This window comes from Mustela lutreola, chromosome 12 (genome assembly GCF_030435805.1).
Source record: "Mustela lutreola isolate mMusLut2 chromosome 12, mMusLut2.pri, whole genome shotgun sequence".
NCBI classification, from domain to species: domain Eukaryota; kingdom Metazoa; phylum Chordata; class Mammalia; order Carnivora; family Mustelidae; genus Mustela; species Mustela lutreola.
Genome location: NC_081301.1, coordinates 3,215,642 through 3,231,540, shown reverse-complemented (window position 1 = coordinate 3,231,540; position 15,899 = coordinate 3,215,642). Strand labels below are relative to the sequence as shown.

General features: G+C 64.0%; 1 protein-coding gene across 10 annotated transcripts in view; it reads left to right on the top strand.

Annotated features, from left to right (window-relative positions):
* The window catches only part of ADAMTS13 (ADAM metallopeptidase with thrombospondin type 1 motif 13), a 28,027-nt gene that overhangs the window by 10,025 nt on the left and 2,103 nt on the right, over positions 1-15,899 (top strand). For 7 of the 10 annotated variants that reach the window (XM_059143616.1, XM_059143619.1, XM_059143617.1 and 4 more), the window contains 20 exons: positions 672-776; positions 1,516-1,667; positions 1,781-1,844; positions 3,147-3,273; positions 3,674-3,822; positions 4,166-4,286; positions 4,898-4,978; positions 6,181-6,362; positions 8,046-8,181; positions 8,262-8,391; positions 8,719-8,901; positions 9,772-9,946; positions 10,451-10,571; positions 11,307-11,436; positions 11,574-11,753; positions 12,398-12,580; positions 13,496-13,700; positions 14,322-14,619; positions 15,146-15,292; positions 15,582-15,758. In XM_059143616.1, coding sequence (XP_058999599.1) covers positions 672-776; positions 1,516-1,667; positions 1,781-1,844; positions 3,147-3,273; positions 3,674-3,822; positions 4,166-4,286; positions 4,898-4,978; positions 6,181-6,362; positions 8,046-8,181; positions 8,262-8,391; positions 8,719-8,901; positions 9,772-9,946; positions 10,451-10,571; positions 11,307-11,436; positions 11,574-11,753; positions 12,398-12,580; positions 13,496-13,700; positions 14,322-14,619; positions 15,146-15,292; positions 15,582-15,758 — 3,046 coding nt within the window. Of the gene's footprint in view, positions 1-671; positions 777-1,515; positions 1,668-1,780; positions 1,845-3,146; positions 3,274-3,673; positions 3,823-4,165; positions 4,287-4,897; positions 4,979-6,180; positions 6,363-8,045; positions 8,182-8,261; positions 8,392-8,718; positions 8,902-9,771; positions 9,947-10,450; positions 10,572-11,306; positions 11,437-11,573; positions 11,754-12,397; positions 12,581-13,495; positions 13,701-14,321; positions 14,620-15,145; positions 15,759-15,899 lie in introns of those variants that run through there. The other 3 variants (XR_009346696.1, XR_009346697.1, XM_059143622.1) reach the window with 2 other exon arrangements.

The following is a 15,899-nucleotide window of genomic DNA, read 5'->3' as shown; positions in this document are numbered from 1 at the left end:
TCTTAATTTTTTAAAGAAGAGTCCCCATGTTTGCTCCCCATTTTGACACATTCATTCCACAAATTATGTAGAGCAGACCCTAGCAGGCTCCTGACTCTGTGCCCAGGGAACTTCAATAGGCAGGAACTAAAGGCTTCCAACCCAATGGGAACCTGGAGGGCTTCCTGGAGGAAGTGGCCTCCAAACCAAAGCCTTTAGCAGCCGTGTAAGCTGGCAGGGGAGGGGAGATGAGGGGATGAAGGGGACAGGTGCCCCCAGTGCAAATGTCCCCCTGGGCTGACAGGACTTTCATGGGCCCCAAGCACCTTTGCCTTCATGGTCCCTTCCTCTACATGAAATGTTGAGACTTATTATCAGTGTTTTAAATATTACGTGAGTACTGTAAATACAGTTCTATTAATATTACATATTAGAACATCTTGGATCTCAAAGATCATCTTTTTCTTTTGATTTTGAAAGAAATGAAATCGTATTTGTGGGCCCCTAAAATGGGCCCTGGTCAGCATCCCTGTCCCGTGGAGAGGTGTGCTGTGCCCTCTCTCCCTCACCACCCGCGCCCACGGAACAGCACATGTGTCGGTGGGTCCTGTGGTGTGGGGGTACAATTAAGACTGGAGGCGGAGCCGACGGGCTGTGGTGACCCCGCACCGGGCGCTTGTCTACCCTCGTAGGACATGTGCCAGGCTCTGTCCTGCCACACGGACCCCCTGGACCAAAGCAGCTGTAGCCGCCTCCTTGTTCCTCTCCTGGATGGGACAGAGTGCGGCATGCAGAAGGTCAGAGCAGGAACGAAGGGATGTTTGAGTGTGTGAGTGTGTGTGTGTGTGCGCGCGCGCGCGCCCGTGCGTGTGTGCCCTTGCCCGCATGCACGCGGGGCCCCGAAGCCTGGCTGCCTGATTTCCTGGGGTGGGGGACAGGAGGACCGGTTAGCTGAGGCAGAGGGCCCCGGTGCTGCTCTTGGCCACCTGGTGGGGAGAGCTGGGCCTCAAGATGCTTCCCGTGTCCCCGTGACCTGCCCAGCCTCTCCGCAGGGCCTGGAAGGTGGGACGGGTTTTCTAGGTTTGCAGGACCACTGAAGACTGACAGAGCGCCTGCCAGGGGCCCGCGGGGGATCCCGAGCCCCGCCCTCCTCACACCAGTGCTGCGTGTCTTTTCCCCCCTCCCTGGGTCTGGTGTTGTCCCCCCGTCCCACAGAGGAGACAAAGGCTCTGAGTGGCCGTGATAGCGCGGCTCAGCTCCCTGACCCAGGCTCGCTCTCGCCGGCTGTACCAGGCAGCGTCTTCCTCTGCCCTGCAGACCGCAGGGCCTCTGCCCTTCCTCTCTGCCCGGCGTGGCCAGACTCTTCCTGTCCTCTAGCCTGGGGTTAGCATTGTTTCCTGAGCAGGATGGAGGCGCGGGGGTCCCTGCGTGCACACACCTGCGTGGGTGTGGGTGTCCTGGCGGTGTGCCCTGTGGCTAGGGGGTGAGCATGGCTGTGGTGCCCTGGATGTGGGATGGCGTGTCCTTCTTTTGCAGTGGTGCTCCAAGGGTCACTGCCGCTCCCTGGCGGAGCTGAGCCCCGTGGGGGTGGTGCACGGGCACTGGTCTAGCTGGGGTCCCCCCAGCCCTTGCTCTCGCTCCTGCGGAGGAGGTGTGGTCACCCGGAGGAGGCACTGCAATAATCCCAGGTACCACAGGGAGGGGGCCTCCTTCAGGTCAGGGAGGGGGCCTGCTCCACGGTCCCTGGTTGGGGGGGGCAGGGGGTCACCTGTCACCTCTTGTGTCTTGTGGACATTTTCAGGCCTGCCTTTGGAGGGCGTGCGTGTGTGGGCGCTGACCTCCAGGCTGAGATGTGCAACACCCAGGTAGGCCTGCTTCCCCCGGACAGAACGAGAGGCTCAGGTCAGTGGTGCCGGCCCCGGGGAGCCAAAGGATTGGGGCGGCTGTGATTTGTGGCTCACGCCAGGGCGCTTTGGAGAGTGGGGTGCTGCTGTGTCTCTGCTGGGACCCCAGTGGGTCCTCCAGGTGTCGCACCTCTGTCCCCACATGCCACCGCCCTCCCTGGGGGCACCCCCTGCCTAAAACCGTCCCTTTCAGTCCAAGCACAGGTGAAATCCACATCATATCAAATCACCCGTTTTGAAGTGTGGAGCCCAGTAGCGTTGGTCCATCTCTAGCACGTAAAGGAGAACCCCAGACCCACGAAGCAGTCACTCCCCTTCCCCAACCTCCAGCCACTGGCAACACCGGTCGCTTTCTGTTTCCGTGGATTTGCCTGCGCTGGGGCGTTTCATAGAAGTGGAGTCCCACGGTGGGCGAGCTTTCGTGACTGGCTTCTCTCACTCAGCATCACGTCCTCAGGGTCATCACGTGCGGCAGGTGTGAGCAGTGCACTCCTTTTTGTGGCTGAACAACCTCCCCTCGTGCAGATGGGCCTTGTATCACCTGTTCATCCGTCCGTAGGCATCCGGCCCGTTTTCCCCTCTTGGTTGTCGTGAATCGTGTTCCTGGGAACGTGTCTGTCCATGGACTTTGGTGCCAGTTTTTATTTCTTTTGGGCAGACTCCTAAGAGAGAGGTCCCTGGGTCATAAAGCATTTCTACATCCGTCCAGTTCTTTCTTTGAGGAGCCCCCGCCAGCCGGCCCAGCAGGGAAGCTACTCTGCTTCCCCGCCGCAGGGCCGAGGGTTCTGGTTTCCCCACGTCCTCCCCTTCTGTCCATCCTCGCTGTCCGTGGTTTTGATCATGGCCATCAGACTGGGTGGTTCCTTGGACCTTGCATTAAGATCCGCACCCGGTGAGACCTTCCCTCCCGCCTTCTGCAGGCAGACTCAGGGCCTCCCCAGCCTGGGAGGGCGCAGTCTTCCCCCGGAGCACAGGCTCGAGGGAAGGGAGCCGGCGAGCAGCACTCTGTACGTCTGTGTCCTGTCCTTTGTCCTGGCAAATTCTCCCGGATTCTTGCATCAGCAGAGAAAGGCTTGTCTCCCTCAGTGTACAGAGCAGGGAACTGAGGCGCAGCCAGGAGCTGGGCTCCAGCCCACATAGTGACCCGGTCACTGCATGGTGCTTTGTGGTCCCCAGTGGCAAAGGCTGCTATCCTAGGTGCCCTGCCCCAAGCCCCCATCCCGGGGCCCCTCCTGTGCCTGTCCTCTGCCTCCTCCTGGCCAGGCCTGTGAGAAGACCCAGCTGGAGTTCATGGCCGAGCAGTGCTCCCAGACGGACGGGAAACCGCTGTATCTGTCCCCAGGCAACGCCTCCTTCTACCGCTGGGGCCCCGCTGAGCAGTACAGTCAAGGTGCGGCTGGCCCCGTCACCCCGACGCCGTGGAGGGCCGGGCACCGGCTCCGGCTCTGCGTCGGTCGCATCATGTCCAGGCACCACCCCTTGCTGCTAACAGGCCTGGGGCTCAGCTTTCCCATCTGTAACACGGAGATGGGAGCAGGGCGCCCTGCGCGGGGAGCGGATTCAGTGCGATGACACTGGGGCTGTGCCAAGGACGCTCCTCGGCTCGTAACTCCGCGATGCTGCTCCGCCCTGATTGCGGTCACGGCCTCCGGAGACGGGACCCTTGCCCCCAACTCACAGGAGGAAGCGGGGTTGGGGTGGTGGCCGGAGGCGTGGGCGCGCCGGGGGTGCTCTGCGGTCTGTGGAGTGGCCTTCCCTACACTGGGGCCCCTGTCCCTCTGCCTCCCCAGGGGACGCTCTGTGCAGACACATGTGCCGGGCCATCGGCGAGACCTTCATGGTGAGGCGTGGGGACCGTTTCCTGGATGGGACCCGGTGTGTGCCAAGTGGTCGGCAGGAGGACGGGACCCTGAGCCTGTGCGTGGCGGGCAGCTGCAGGGTAGGCGTGTGCAGGCAGCAGGGTGCCCTCCCAGCCACGGTGGCCTTGGGGCCAGTCCCATGGGAAGTCAGAGGCTCAAGGGCTCCGGGGGTGGGGTGAGGGGGCGTCTGCGGGCGCTGGCCACCATGAAGCTGCGGCGGAGTCTGCACGGCTGCTCCCAGGGCGCTGGGGTGGCCTTGGAGCCGGCCGGAGGTTCGGAGGTTCGGAGGTTCGGAGCCCTGCTGTGACCGCGGGCGAGTCCCTTACACCTGCTTCCCGCGTCGCCCTCGGAAGCTGCAAGGGCCGCCCGTCAGAGCCTCCAGTGTCACCCACCCGTGTGTCACCGCCACTGCTCTTTCCACAGACATTCGGCTGTGACGGCGCGATGGACTCCCCGCAGGTGCGAGACGTGTGTCAGGTGTGCGGAGGGGACAACAGCACGTGCCAGCAGCGGAATGGCTCTTTCACGGGCGGAAGGGCCAGAGGTAGGGGCTCCCCTCGGGATGGGGATCTAAGGATCTAAGGATCACCTGCCGCTCAGAGCCCCAGCAGCGAGCCCAGGACCCTCCGCATGGGCCTCCGCCTGCTTCCGCCTCCCTCCTCCTCTTCGCCGGCCTCCCCGAGCAGCTGACCATTGGCTGAGGCTGCCACGGGCAGTGGCACTTCCGGGTAGCCGTGCTAAGACCCAGACAGGGGACAGCGAGGAGTGGCCTGGCCTCGCCTCTCCTCCCCGAGGAATCCTGTCCAAGGGGATGTTATACTTGGGAAGCCTGCGACTCAGCTCAGTTTCTGAAAGAGGTCAAGTCGTTCACAGAGTAGGCGCTTGGAGTCCCCCTCCCTGTGGTGGGCCATATGCTGAGCCTGGAACCTGGGATTCGGTCCCTCCACCTGGGCCAGGCAGCCCCCTGGAAGGTGACTGTCCAGCCTGGCTTGGATTGGCCCCCGGTGACAGGGGACCCTCTACTGCCTGAGGCAACCCCACTGTTAGCTTTTGGCCTCAAGGTGCCTCCCCCTGCCCACCCGGGACATCTGAAATCCCCCTTTCACTCCAACATCTGTGACCTGAGACCCCCCCACCCCTGCTGCTTCCTTCTAGAGTATGTCACGTTCCTGACCGTGACCCGCAACCTGACCAGCGTACACATCACCAACCGGAGGCCTCTCTTCACGCACCTGGGTGAGCTGGCCCGAGGGCGTGCCCCTGACAAACCAAAGCTGAGAAAACACCGTCCCCCAGATGCCCTCACGACTTTTCCTTCCTAAGATTCTATTTACTTACTAGAGAGAGAGAACATGAGTGGGGGGCAGAGGCAGAGGGAGAAGCAGGCTTCCCGCTGAGCAGGGAGCCGAGCTGGGACTCGATCCCGGGACCCCGCGGTCACGACCTGAGCTGAAGGCAGGCGCTTCCCCGACGGAGCCGCCCAGGAGCCCCCAGACGCCCTCACACTTCTGACGCCACCTGCAGTTTCGGGGGTTCCCTCAGCACCGCCAGGTCGGATAAGTCCCCAGGAGGACCCCCAGAACACCGAGAGCGTTTCTATGTGTGGATCTGGCTTGTTCGAGGGCGAGGAGATGGTGAAAGAAACCAGAGCGGAGATGCCTGTCGGGCGGAGTCTGGGAGGGCTCGGTGTCCTGCACCGGAGTGTGGCGGTGGGCACGGGCTGTCGCCAAGCCCAAGCTGCCCCGGGCTCAGCGTTCAGTTTGATGAGGACGTCGTGATGTGAACACGACGCACGGCCGAGCGACTGATGACTCACGTGATGGCCTCGGTCTCTAGGTTCACAGAGGAGACCAACCGAAGCTGCTGTCCGGCTTCGCATATTTGGTCTTTCTGGCCTGGCCGGTCCCCACCTTAAGCAAAGACACTCCTGTCTGTGTGACTTAAGTCCCTTCCTGGAAGCCCAGGGCAAAGGCCACACCTGTCTCTGGGCAAGGCCGTCTCCTTTCCCACTTAATGCCACAGTGTGTCTTGATGTCCGGAGGGTGCTCCTACCTGCCCTTGACATCTGGAGTCGGGGGATGGTCCTGGGGGCCTTGAGCCCCCGAAACCTACCTGCAGAGCTCCGTGTAGGCAGACTTGGAGAGAGGGCAGGTCCACGGTGCTCACCAGGTTCTGGACAGAGGTGCAGGGCCACCGATGTGTGGTCAGATGCCTGTGGGCATCTGGGAAGGTGTCCCCTGCCTGCCGCCGAGACTGCCTGGCCGGCCAGGGCACCGGGCAGACGGGCTCCCTGGGAGGGCTGGGGCCCTGGGGATTCGTCCCCATGTTGCCACCATCCCATTCGTTAAGTCAGGACCTCTTCTGTGAGAGGGCCAGCGCCCCAGCTGCCACAGGTGTGGGGGAGGCAGACCCCCGCCCACAGCCTCGCTCCCCCACAGCCGTGCGGATCCGAGGGCGCTACGTCGTGGCGGGGACTTCCAGCATCTCTCCCAGCACCACCTACCCCTCCCTCCTGGAGGACAGCCGTGTGGGGTACCGAGTGGCCCTCACCGAGGACCGGCTGCCTCTCCTGGAGGAGATCCACATCCGGGGACCCAGCCAGGACGACGTGGAGATCCAGGTGATCCGGAGGGCCTGGGAGAGCCGGCGGGGCCTGCTCCTGCTGTCACCTGCCCCTTGGCTCAGCAGTCCCATGGGGGCGCACGGGAGTCCCTGCAGTTCTGAACGTGGGTGTGCAGGGGTCGTGCCCCCCCCCCCCGGGAGGGCTGTGGCGCGGGGGTCTGAGATGAGCTGACGCTGCGGGCCCAGCAGGGAGAGGATGATGTGTGCGCAGGGTGCGGCGTGAGGAGGAATGAGGGGAGGGACCCCACGTGCGAGGAGCCTGGAGGCTGCACAGGTCTCCAGGGCTTCGGGTTTCCCCCCGGATACTGGGGTGTTGGGGCCAGAGCTGCTGAGGGGGTTCTGGGTAAAGCGCAGGGGCGATCAGGCCTGTGTCAGGCCTGGCCGAAGGAGGCTGTGGGAAAGAGACAGTGGGATGCCCAGATTGGAGACCCACTGTGGGGGGTGTCCCTCCTGGAGCAGGGGCAGCCCAGCTGCTGGAAACAGGGAGACCCCGAGGTCAAGGGCTGGGGCCCGGGGACGCAGGTGGACTAGAATTTGAATCCTGCCTCGGCAAGAACTCGGCAAGGGAATTGACTCTTCTGAACCTCAGTTTCCCCATCTGCAAAATGGGGCTAAGAATACATACATTATGAAGTCAGTGTGAAGATCCACCTCTTAAAGGGGCATTAAGCGTGCGGTGGGTGTCCAGCGCCCCACACGTGTGTGCCCCGAGCGGTGGCAGCTGCAGCCCACACGCTTGCTGGCTTGGATCCTGAAAGTGCCAGCGGCTCGGGATGCCCCCTCCTAATGGAAAGTGAGGGCTCCTCCCCCACTGCAGAAGTCCTGGGGCAAAGGGGTGGGTGCCAGGAGGGCCAACCCAGCAGCCAAAATTTCTCCCAAGCTTCGCGGTCCTCCACAGAGCTTGCCAGGTTCTCATCCTGTCTCTGCCGCCGCCCCAGACCTCAATCTTCCCCCGTGAAATGGGCCGCCTGCCTCCGAGGGTCAGGGGACGCGCGTGCCGGGCAGTGTCGGCAGCAGTCGCTGGTCCCAAGGAGGCTCTGGGTGGACGCTGGCTCTTCCTGGCTCTCGGCGACAGAGCTCCCTGCGTGAGCTCCTCTGCTCGTGTCCCCACGTGTGCTTTGCAGAGAAAGGCGCTTGGTGAAGTAGGTGGACGTTAGCATGTGTTGGAATAGCCCTGAGAAGAGGCCTGAGGTTGGTGGCCCTTGACTTTGGTCTAGCAGCGCCAGCCTCTGCCCCACAGCAGGAGAGACAGCAGGGGCTGCCCCAGAGTCCACCCAGGCTACAGGGAGCCCCCCGTGGACTAGTGCGCTCCTTTCGTGACTCCCCATGCAGCCCAGGCCACCCACCTCCTGACCCCCAGCAGCATTGTTCCCAGGGCCTCACAGCTGTGTCTGCACGCTTTGCCGTGTGTGTGCAAAACACAGATTCTGGGGCTGCTCCGAGCCACTGCGTCAGGACCTGCTGGGCGGGCCCGAGAATCCCCATGCTCACAGAGGATGGTGCCGTGTGACCGTGTGACCGGATGAGGACTTGTGCGGACAGGGGCTGGAAACTTGGGGCCTCCGGGGCTCTGCCTGGCCCCACTCTGGGGCTGGCCTTGGACACAGAGCCCCAGGACCGGCCGAGCTCCCTTGGGGAGCCCAGCGGAGAAGGCCCCCAGCTCTCCGTCTGTCTCTGGCAGGTTTACAGGCGCTACGGGGAGGAGTATGGTGACCTTGCACGCCCAGACATCACCTTCACCTACTTCCAGCCTAAGCGGCCACAGGCCTGGGCATGGGCCGCCATGCGGGGGTCCTGCTCCGTGAGCTGTGGGGCAGGTGAGGCCTGGGCCGGGGCTCACCTGAAGCACAGTTTGCTCCCTGCAGGGAGGTGGCCCAGCCCTGCTCTTCCCTCCCAGGGCTGCGCTGGGTGACCTACGGCTGTCTGGACCAGGCCAGGAACGAGTGGGCGGAGGCCGCCCGGTGCGAAGGGAGCCAGCAGCCGGCAGCCTGGTCAGAGTCCTGCGCCCCCAGGCCCTGCCCCCCATAGTGAGTGCCGCCTGCGCTCTGCCATGCCTGCCGGGCTCTCGCTGGCTACGGCGGGGCCCACGTCCTGACCTGAGATCGAGAGTCAGAGGCTCAATCGACCGAGCCCCCCAGGCGCCGCCCAGGTCTCCCCCCTGGGGACACCCAGGGGGCCAAGGGGCTGAGTGGGCTGTCCCTGGGCCATGTCCAGGAACCTGCAGGGACATAGGGTCCAGTGCAGAGCAGGGAAGCCAGTCCGCTGGAAAAATCTGCCTTTCTCTTCCTGCCTCTCCCAAGCCAGTCCTCGAGGGGACAGGGACGGCCCCGACACTCTGTTCCTCTCGTCCTCAGCTGGGCAGCCGGAGACTTCGGCGCGTGCAGCGTCTCCTGCGGGGGAGGCCTGCGGGAGAGGGCGGTGCGTTGCGTGGAGGCCCAGGGGACCCTCCTGAGGCCGCTGCCCCCTGCCCGGTGCAGAGTGCTGGCCCCAGAGCCGGCAGTGGTGGAAGCCTGCAACCTCCAGGCCTGCCCAGTGAGGTGAGCGCAGGGAGGCAGGGAGGCGACTGCCCAACTCCAGTCAGGGCTCAGGGCTTGTCCTATACCCAGCCCTACTCTTGCAGAGTGTCCCCTCACACCTAGGACTCTGGCCGGGCCCCACCGTCCCAGAGGGACCAGCTTCAGAATTACTGTCCAGGAGACACTGGGCCGGCCATTTCCCTCTGTGAGCCCCCAGATCTTTGCTCACACGTAAAGCCATAAGTGTCCCTTTGTGGTTACTGTTGCTGTCCCCATGGTGCCTCCTTTCCCTTCAGGATCTGAGCTGACAGTGGCTTCTTTTGAGTTGCTGCTAACTGGCTGGGGCACCAGGGCAAGTCCCTTTCCTCTCTGGGCCCCAGTTCTGTTACTGGTCCAGTGGGGAGGAGCCTGGCCTCGGTCACTGGTGGCGCAGGCATGGCTCGGGCTCCCTTGCCCCGGTCCCGTGCGCGGCAGACCTGGGAGTCCCCACCCTTTCCCACGGAGGCCGCTCCTGCCTCAGCTCAGCTGGCAGCTGCCCCCTGTCAGGGCTGGCTTGGACTCGGAACACGGTTGCCATCCCTCACCTGGGTGGCCCGATTCCGTTTCTCGGCACCTGCTAGTGTGTGAGGAGTGATGGTTCTCTCGGGTCGGAGGCCCACCTTCCTCTCTGGAAGGCCCTGGGTCCAGGCCTGAGTCCCCGCCCCCGGGCTACCAAGTGGAGGGCCCGCAGCCACTTGTCCAGCACTCTGGGGAGAGGCCTCAGGGTTTTGCTTCTTTGTGGGGCTCCTCCTTGAGTGCTGGGGTGCTGGGGTGCGGGTTCACTGCCTTTCTCCGCCCCAGGAGCCCTACAGCCCGAAGAGAGGCAGGGTGTGCTGTCTGTCCTGTTCTTAGGCAGGAGGGCTCAGACGCGTGCTCGCCAGCCTGTGGAGCAGACCCGGCTTTGTGGAATAGGACATGTGTGCGCAGGACAGAGGGCCTGGCCACCGCGGGGCCCTGCCCCACAGACGAGAAGCTGCCTACCCAGGAACCCTGTGTGGCCACAGCATGTTCTCCAGAACCAAGCGATGTGAGTATCCTGGGCACAAGGGTACCCTGGGCTATTGGGGGCTTATCGGACAGGAGAACAGGGAGCACTGAGTACCCTTGGCCTCCTGGCCAGAGCGCAAGGACTGTCCTTCTGCAACGTGGCTGTGTACAGGACCCGCCTCGCCCAAAGGATGAGCCTAGGGAGAAAGCTCTGGGTCTCGTCCCCCCTCCAGCTGGCAAGCTGGGCTTGGGCCCCAGACCCAAGCATCCCATTATGATGCAGCTGCTCTGGCTCCGAGCCCCAGCCTCAGCCCTGCCCTGCTGTGCTGGTACAGAGGCCAAAGTGAGTGGGGTGGGGGCATCCTCAGGCAGCCGGAAGCAAGTGTTCATGGAAAGGAGCAGTGGGAGGGGCCTTTGGGGCTCTGCTGACCACGCCCCCTCTCCTGAAGAGATTGGGGTGGGTGGGGTGGGGGACCTGGTGCTCAGGGATCCAGAGGGGGAGACCCAGACCGAGACCCAGCAGCCTGTTGCTTGTCCCCCACAGCCAGACCCCCGGCCTCTGGAGGAGGAGGCCACATCCCCACCGGGCGGCGCTGGGGTGGGGGCTCACGCCGCACACATGTGGACTCCCCTGGCGGGGCCGTGCTCTGCCTCCTGCGGTCGAGGTGAGGCCCCCAGGGCTCCTTCACGAACTCTTCCCCGCCTACCTTTTGCCTAGTTCTAAAATGCATTTGAACTGGCTCAAGTTCAAATCCAGACTAGGTCAGAATGTAACATCATATACAAGGGATTGGGGCAGGTCTTCATCGCTTGGGTGAAAGGCAGGAGAGACCATAAAACTCGGCGGTGTTGGCACCCACATGTACTTCTTAAGGTCTAGAAAGTCAGCGAGCAAAGGGCCCCAGACAGCTCTGAGCTTCCTGGCCGCCGAGTCAGAGGAGCAAGGTTTTAAGATACGGTGTGTTCTTGAACTACAGGCCTCGGCACTTGCCCAGGGAAACCTGTCCGTGTTCAGAATCAAGGCAGGGATTCTTTTGAGGCTAGTCCTAAAGCAGAGATTCACTGAACCGGACCCTGATACCATCGTAGTCATAAACACAATACGGGATGATCAGAGCAGTTCTTACCGAGTGACAGAAGCAGAGCTGCCGCTGGGGGGCCTGCCACGGGCCAGGCCCTTTGTACCCCACTTCAAAGTCTGTATAATGTCCCTGTAAGTGAGGCACCATCAGATGAAAAATCTGAGGCTCAGAGAGATTAAGTCACTTGTCCAAGGTCACCCAGCTGGCAAGTGGCAGAGACAAGAGTTGGATCTTCTGGAGCTCTCCAGAGAGTGGGACACCCGTAGCTCTTGTCAAACCCTCCTCTTGGGGCTTGGGGTCTCTGCTTCCTCCCCACAGGCCTGAGGGAGCTGCGTTTCGTGTGCATGGACTCTGTCCTGGGGACCCCTGTCCAGGAAGAGCTCTGTGACCTGGGAAGCAAGCCTGGGAGTCGGCAGGAAGCCTGTCGGGCTGCCCCTTGCCCAGCTTGGTGAGTTGAGGCGGAGACTATGTGGTGGGGGTTGGGGGTTGGGGGGAGGCAGCAGCCTGGGTCCCTGAGGGAGGGAGGCATGTCACCCCGGGTGTCACCTCGGACAGAGCGACAGAGCGCTGGCCTTCCTGCCGCAGGTGGGAGACCCGAGCCTCGGCACCGTGCCCAGTGACCTGCGGACGGGGCTGGGTGCCACTGGCTATTCGGTGCGTGAGGCTGGACCAAGGCCACCCTGTCCCCCTGCCTCCCTCCGAGTGCTGGCGGGTGCCCAGGCCCAGCCCCGTGCAGGACTGCAGTCCGAAGCCCTGCCCTGCCAGGTGGGCGCCTTCCCAAGGAGACGGGTGGTCCTCAGCCCCTCCCTGTAAGCTGCTCAGTGCCCTCCCCTGCAGGACACCGCACTGGTGTCTTGGAAGGCTGTGGCGGGCTTCAGGCACGCGGGACGCTGTGAGCACACGTGGCCGATGGCTCGTCAACCCTTGCTCTTCCCCAAGCGCCGCCCGCCACGCCAGGGGGCCGTTCTGACGGTAGGGACACGGCAGTGAGCAGTGAGCTCCGGCCCTCCTGGAGCAGAAGCCTGGGGCGGTGGGGAGATGGAAGAGCAGACGGACCCGGAGACACAGTTTGCTGTTGGCGTTGGTGTGGTGTGGCAAACACAGCGGCAAAGAAGATCGGGAGTGCCAGCCGGCCCGTCGGGGGCCGGCATTCCTATTAGAGACACAGCGGGCTTCGCAGTCCCCCTGGGGTGCTCTGTCTCTCCCCCGACTGCCCTTTGAACACGTTTGTCCTCAGCGTTCTGTCTGGGAAGTGGGCCTTTCGGAATGTTCTCTGTCCACTGTGCCCAGCCTCTTGGTGGAGACGCAAGGGTGCCCCTCAGAGAAAGGACATCTCCAGACCCTTCCCAGTCTGCGGAAAGGAGGGGCGGCCCCGCTCCTGGGTTCCCCCCAACTCCGGTGTGTTTCAGGTGGAGGTATAAGCTGGCGGCGTGTAGCGTGAGCTGCGGAGGAGGGTTTGCGCAGAGGCTGCTGTACTGTGCGCGGGCCCACGGGGAGCATGAGGACGAGGAGGTCCTGCCGGATACCCAGTGCCAGGGGCTGCCGCGCCCGGAGCAGCGGGAGGCCTGCAGCCCAGAGCCCTGCCCGGCCAGGTCAGCAGTCCCAGGGTGTCGAGGAAGGAGCTTAATGTTCCAGAGTGTGCAGACCCCAGTCCAGTCACCGCGGGGCTCGTGGGCTGGCTCCAGCCCGGGAGGTGGTCCTCGGGGAGCAGGAGTCCCTGGCGGGCCGCCCTAGGGGTCAGAGGTGATGTTCCAACGAAACGCAGACGGGGCTGCAGGTTCTCGTCAGGACTCGGTTGTGGGGGGCGCTGGAGGGGTCTCCGGGAGGAGGGAGGATGCGGAGCCCGAGGGTGGTCCCACCACCAGCCGAGGGTGGTCCCAGCTGGGGCACAGGACCTAACAGCTGAGGCCAGCGAGGTCCCGAGGTGGGGTCGGAGCCTGCGGGGGGCCCATTTCTCCACCAGGGGCGACTCTGCCTCCCACAGGACATGTGGCAATATCTGGAGACATTTTCAATGTCACGGCTAGGGAAAGGGGATGCTAGTGGCCTCCGGTGAGCGGGTGGAGGCCAGGTGCGCGGTTGAACATCCCACACAGCCCAGATGCCCCCACGATAGGACCGCGGGCCCCCGAGGTCAGTGGTGCCCAGGAGGAGAAGCACGTGTGCTCTGAAGGGCGGTTAGGGGTCTCGGTCGGCTTCAGTCCATCTCCCTAGTGTCTAGAACAGTGCCAGGCCCGCCGAAGGCATGGTTGCGAGGTGGTATCCCAGAGCCAGGGGCGGCCGGGGTCACGACGGAGGCCTCAGCCTCTTGCACGGGCTCCCGGGGTTCGACCTCGGCTCTGAAGGATGTCAGCTGTTGCCGTTTGCTGACCAGTGGCAGATGAACACGGCGGAGACGGGTTTTCCTCCTCCTGGGGCATCTTCTCCCCATCCCCGTCACTGGGAGAACGGAGGATGGTGACCCCCCCTGGGCTCAGGGCTGCGTGCCGGGCCTTGGTCTCTTGCAGGTGGAAAATCCTGTCCCTTGGCCCGTGCTCAGCGAGCTGTGGCCTCGGCACCGCCACGCGCTCCGTGGCCTGTGTGCAGCTCAGCCAAGGCCAGGATATGGAGGTGGAGGGGGCAGCCTGTGCGGCTCAGGTGCGGCCTCAGGCCAGCGTCCCTTGTGTCATCACCGACTGCACCTACCGGTGGCATGTCAGCTCCTGGACACAGGTAAGCATTGGGGCCGGGGCTGGGGGCACGTCGGCCCAGGGTCCTGACGCGTGGGCACCCTGGGGGCTTTGACTCATTGTGACCCCTGAAAGGAGGGAGGGGTATGGGGGGAGCAGGCGGCCGGTGCCCGGAGGGGCGAGACACAGCAGGGCCTCGAGGCCTGAGGGGCACGTCCGGACCGAGGTCTGGAGACACCAGGAGATGAAGGGGAAGGTGACTCCGTCCCACACCTTGGTCTCTCTGGGGCCGTCCTGTGCCCAAGCACCTCACAAAGTACTAGAGAAACTAAGGAAAATAGGGTAGGTCTCCCGCTGGAGGCCCTCACTCATGGTGTGGAGCGGGAGAAGGGGCCAAGCAGACAGCCACCACCGGCATCAGTCAGAGGACTGTGGGCATCGGGGTCACGCAGAGACGGGGACTTGGACCAGGGCAGTGCGGGGCAGGAGGGCAGGGTGGGGGCCGGCTGCTGAGCCTCAGTCTCGCCATCTGTGGAATGGAGACACGGGCTCGCCTCCTGGGCTGTGCAAAGATTAGATCAGCTCACACGTGCCCAGTGGCCACTGCTGTCCCTGACACCCTCTGGCGAGGTCCGCCGCAGCTCCTGCTCCTCTTTCCTGGCAGTGCTCGGTCTCCTGCGGGGATGGCACCCAGCACCGGCATCACGCCTGCATTGGACCCCAGACCCAGGCGCCCGTGCCGGCCGGCTTCTGCCAGCACGTGCCCAGGCCAGCCACAGTGCAGAGCTGCTGGGCCGGACCCTGCACCGGGCAGGGGACTCCCAGTCTGGCACCCCGCCAGGAAGCCACTGCTGCAGACCTGGCCGTGGCTGCTGCTTCTCTGGAGCGGCCCCAGCCCCGGGCCCCAGCTTCCTGGCTTCAGGGGCTCCTGCCTGGGCTCCAGGAAAGCCCAGCTGAGCCCAGTTATGTTCTTCAACCTTCCCGTCTGGGCGGCCGGCTGGCTGTAGGAGGGGTGGACGGAGGCATCTCCACTGGGAGAGCTGGGGCCAGCTGCTCGTGGGACCCCCCTGGGGCGGATCACTGGAAGGCCGGACCCAAGGCATGGGCTTGGGCGGTGGCGCTCGGGGCAGTCCCTCCTCTTCTACTCTGCTTCCACTGGCAGCGTTCAAGCTCACTTTTGTTATCATCAAGGGAAAGGGAACCTGAGGTTTCGTGGGGTCAGACCCAGGTCCGTGGGACTCCAAGCCATGCCCTGCTGTATACACCACCTGCCTCTCACCAGGGCATCCGGAATTGGCTCTGGGCCCCAGATGGAGATTCTGGGACCCATGCAGCTCCCTCCCCTGCCCTAAGCCTGCTTCTGGTGGGGCCTAGGAGGGTGCTAGCCCCCCACCTGCCAGGCTCCTCCCCAGTATGGAACCCCCGGCCCTGCTGCAGGTGTCCGCGCCCCGGAAGCCCTGTTCACCCGGGCTCCTGCCCTCTTTCCAGGTGCCTGCGGCTGGCAGCACCTTGAGCCGACAGGAACCATTGACATGCGAGGCCCAGGGCAGATGGACTGTGCCGTGGCCATTGGGCGGCCGCTGGGTGAGGTGGTGACCCTTCAGGTCCTGGAGAGCTCCCTCAACTGCAGGGCTGGTAGGTCTCGGGCCGTGTGCACAGCTGCTGCCCAGCATCAGGCCGCTATGCGCTGGGGAGCACAGCTCCCGGCTACCCCCGTCCCGGCACGATGTGCCACAGGCAGCCCCACCTGGAATCCTCATGGCCGTCTGTGGACGGTGCGGGCTGGTCCTGTTGCACAGATGGGGAAACTGAGGTTGTGTCTGGGGACTTGGAGCCACGTAGCTGGCATGGGAGGGACCCGATTGTGGCTCTGTCTACCCCAGGCCCCCGTGCTGCTGACGCTCACCGCACGGCCCCTTCCTAGGGGACATGCTGCTGCTTTGGGACAGGTTCACATGGAGGAAGACGTGCGGGAAGCTGTCTGGCTCAACCTTTAGCTCCAAAACAAACACGCTGGTGGTGAGGCAGCGCCGCACGCGGCCTGAAGGCGGGGTTGTGCTGCGGTACGGGAGCCGGCCTGCCTCTGGAACCCCCCACAGAGGTACGGGGGACACCAGAGCCTTCCCCCTTCTCTGCATGCAGCCGGGTGGGCAGACAGGGCACCCATGGAGATGGAGGAGGACCCACGGCTCCCCAACCCCAGGACGAGGTCCCCGCATATGGGCATGTGTGCCGTGTCCCT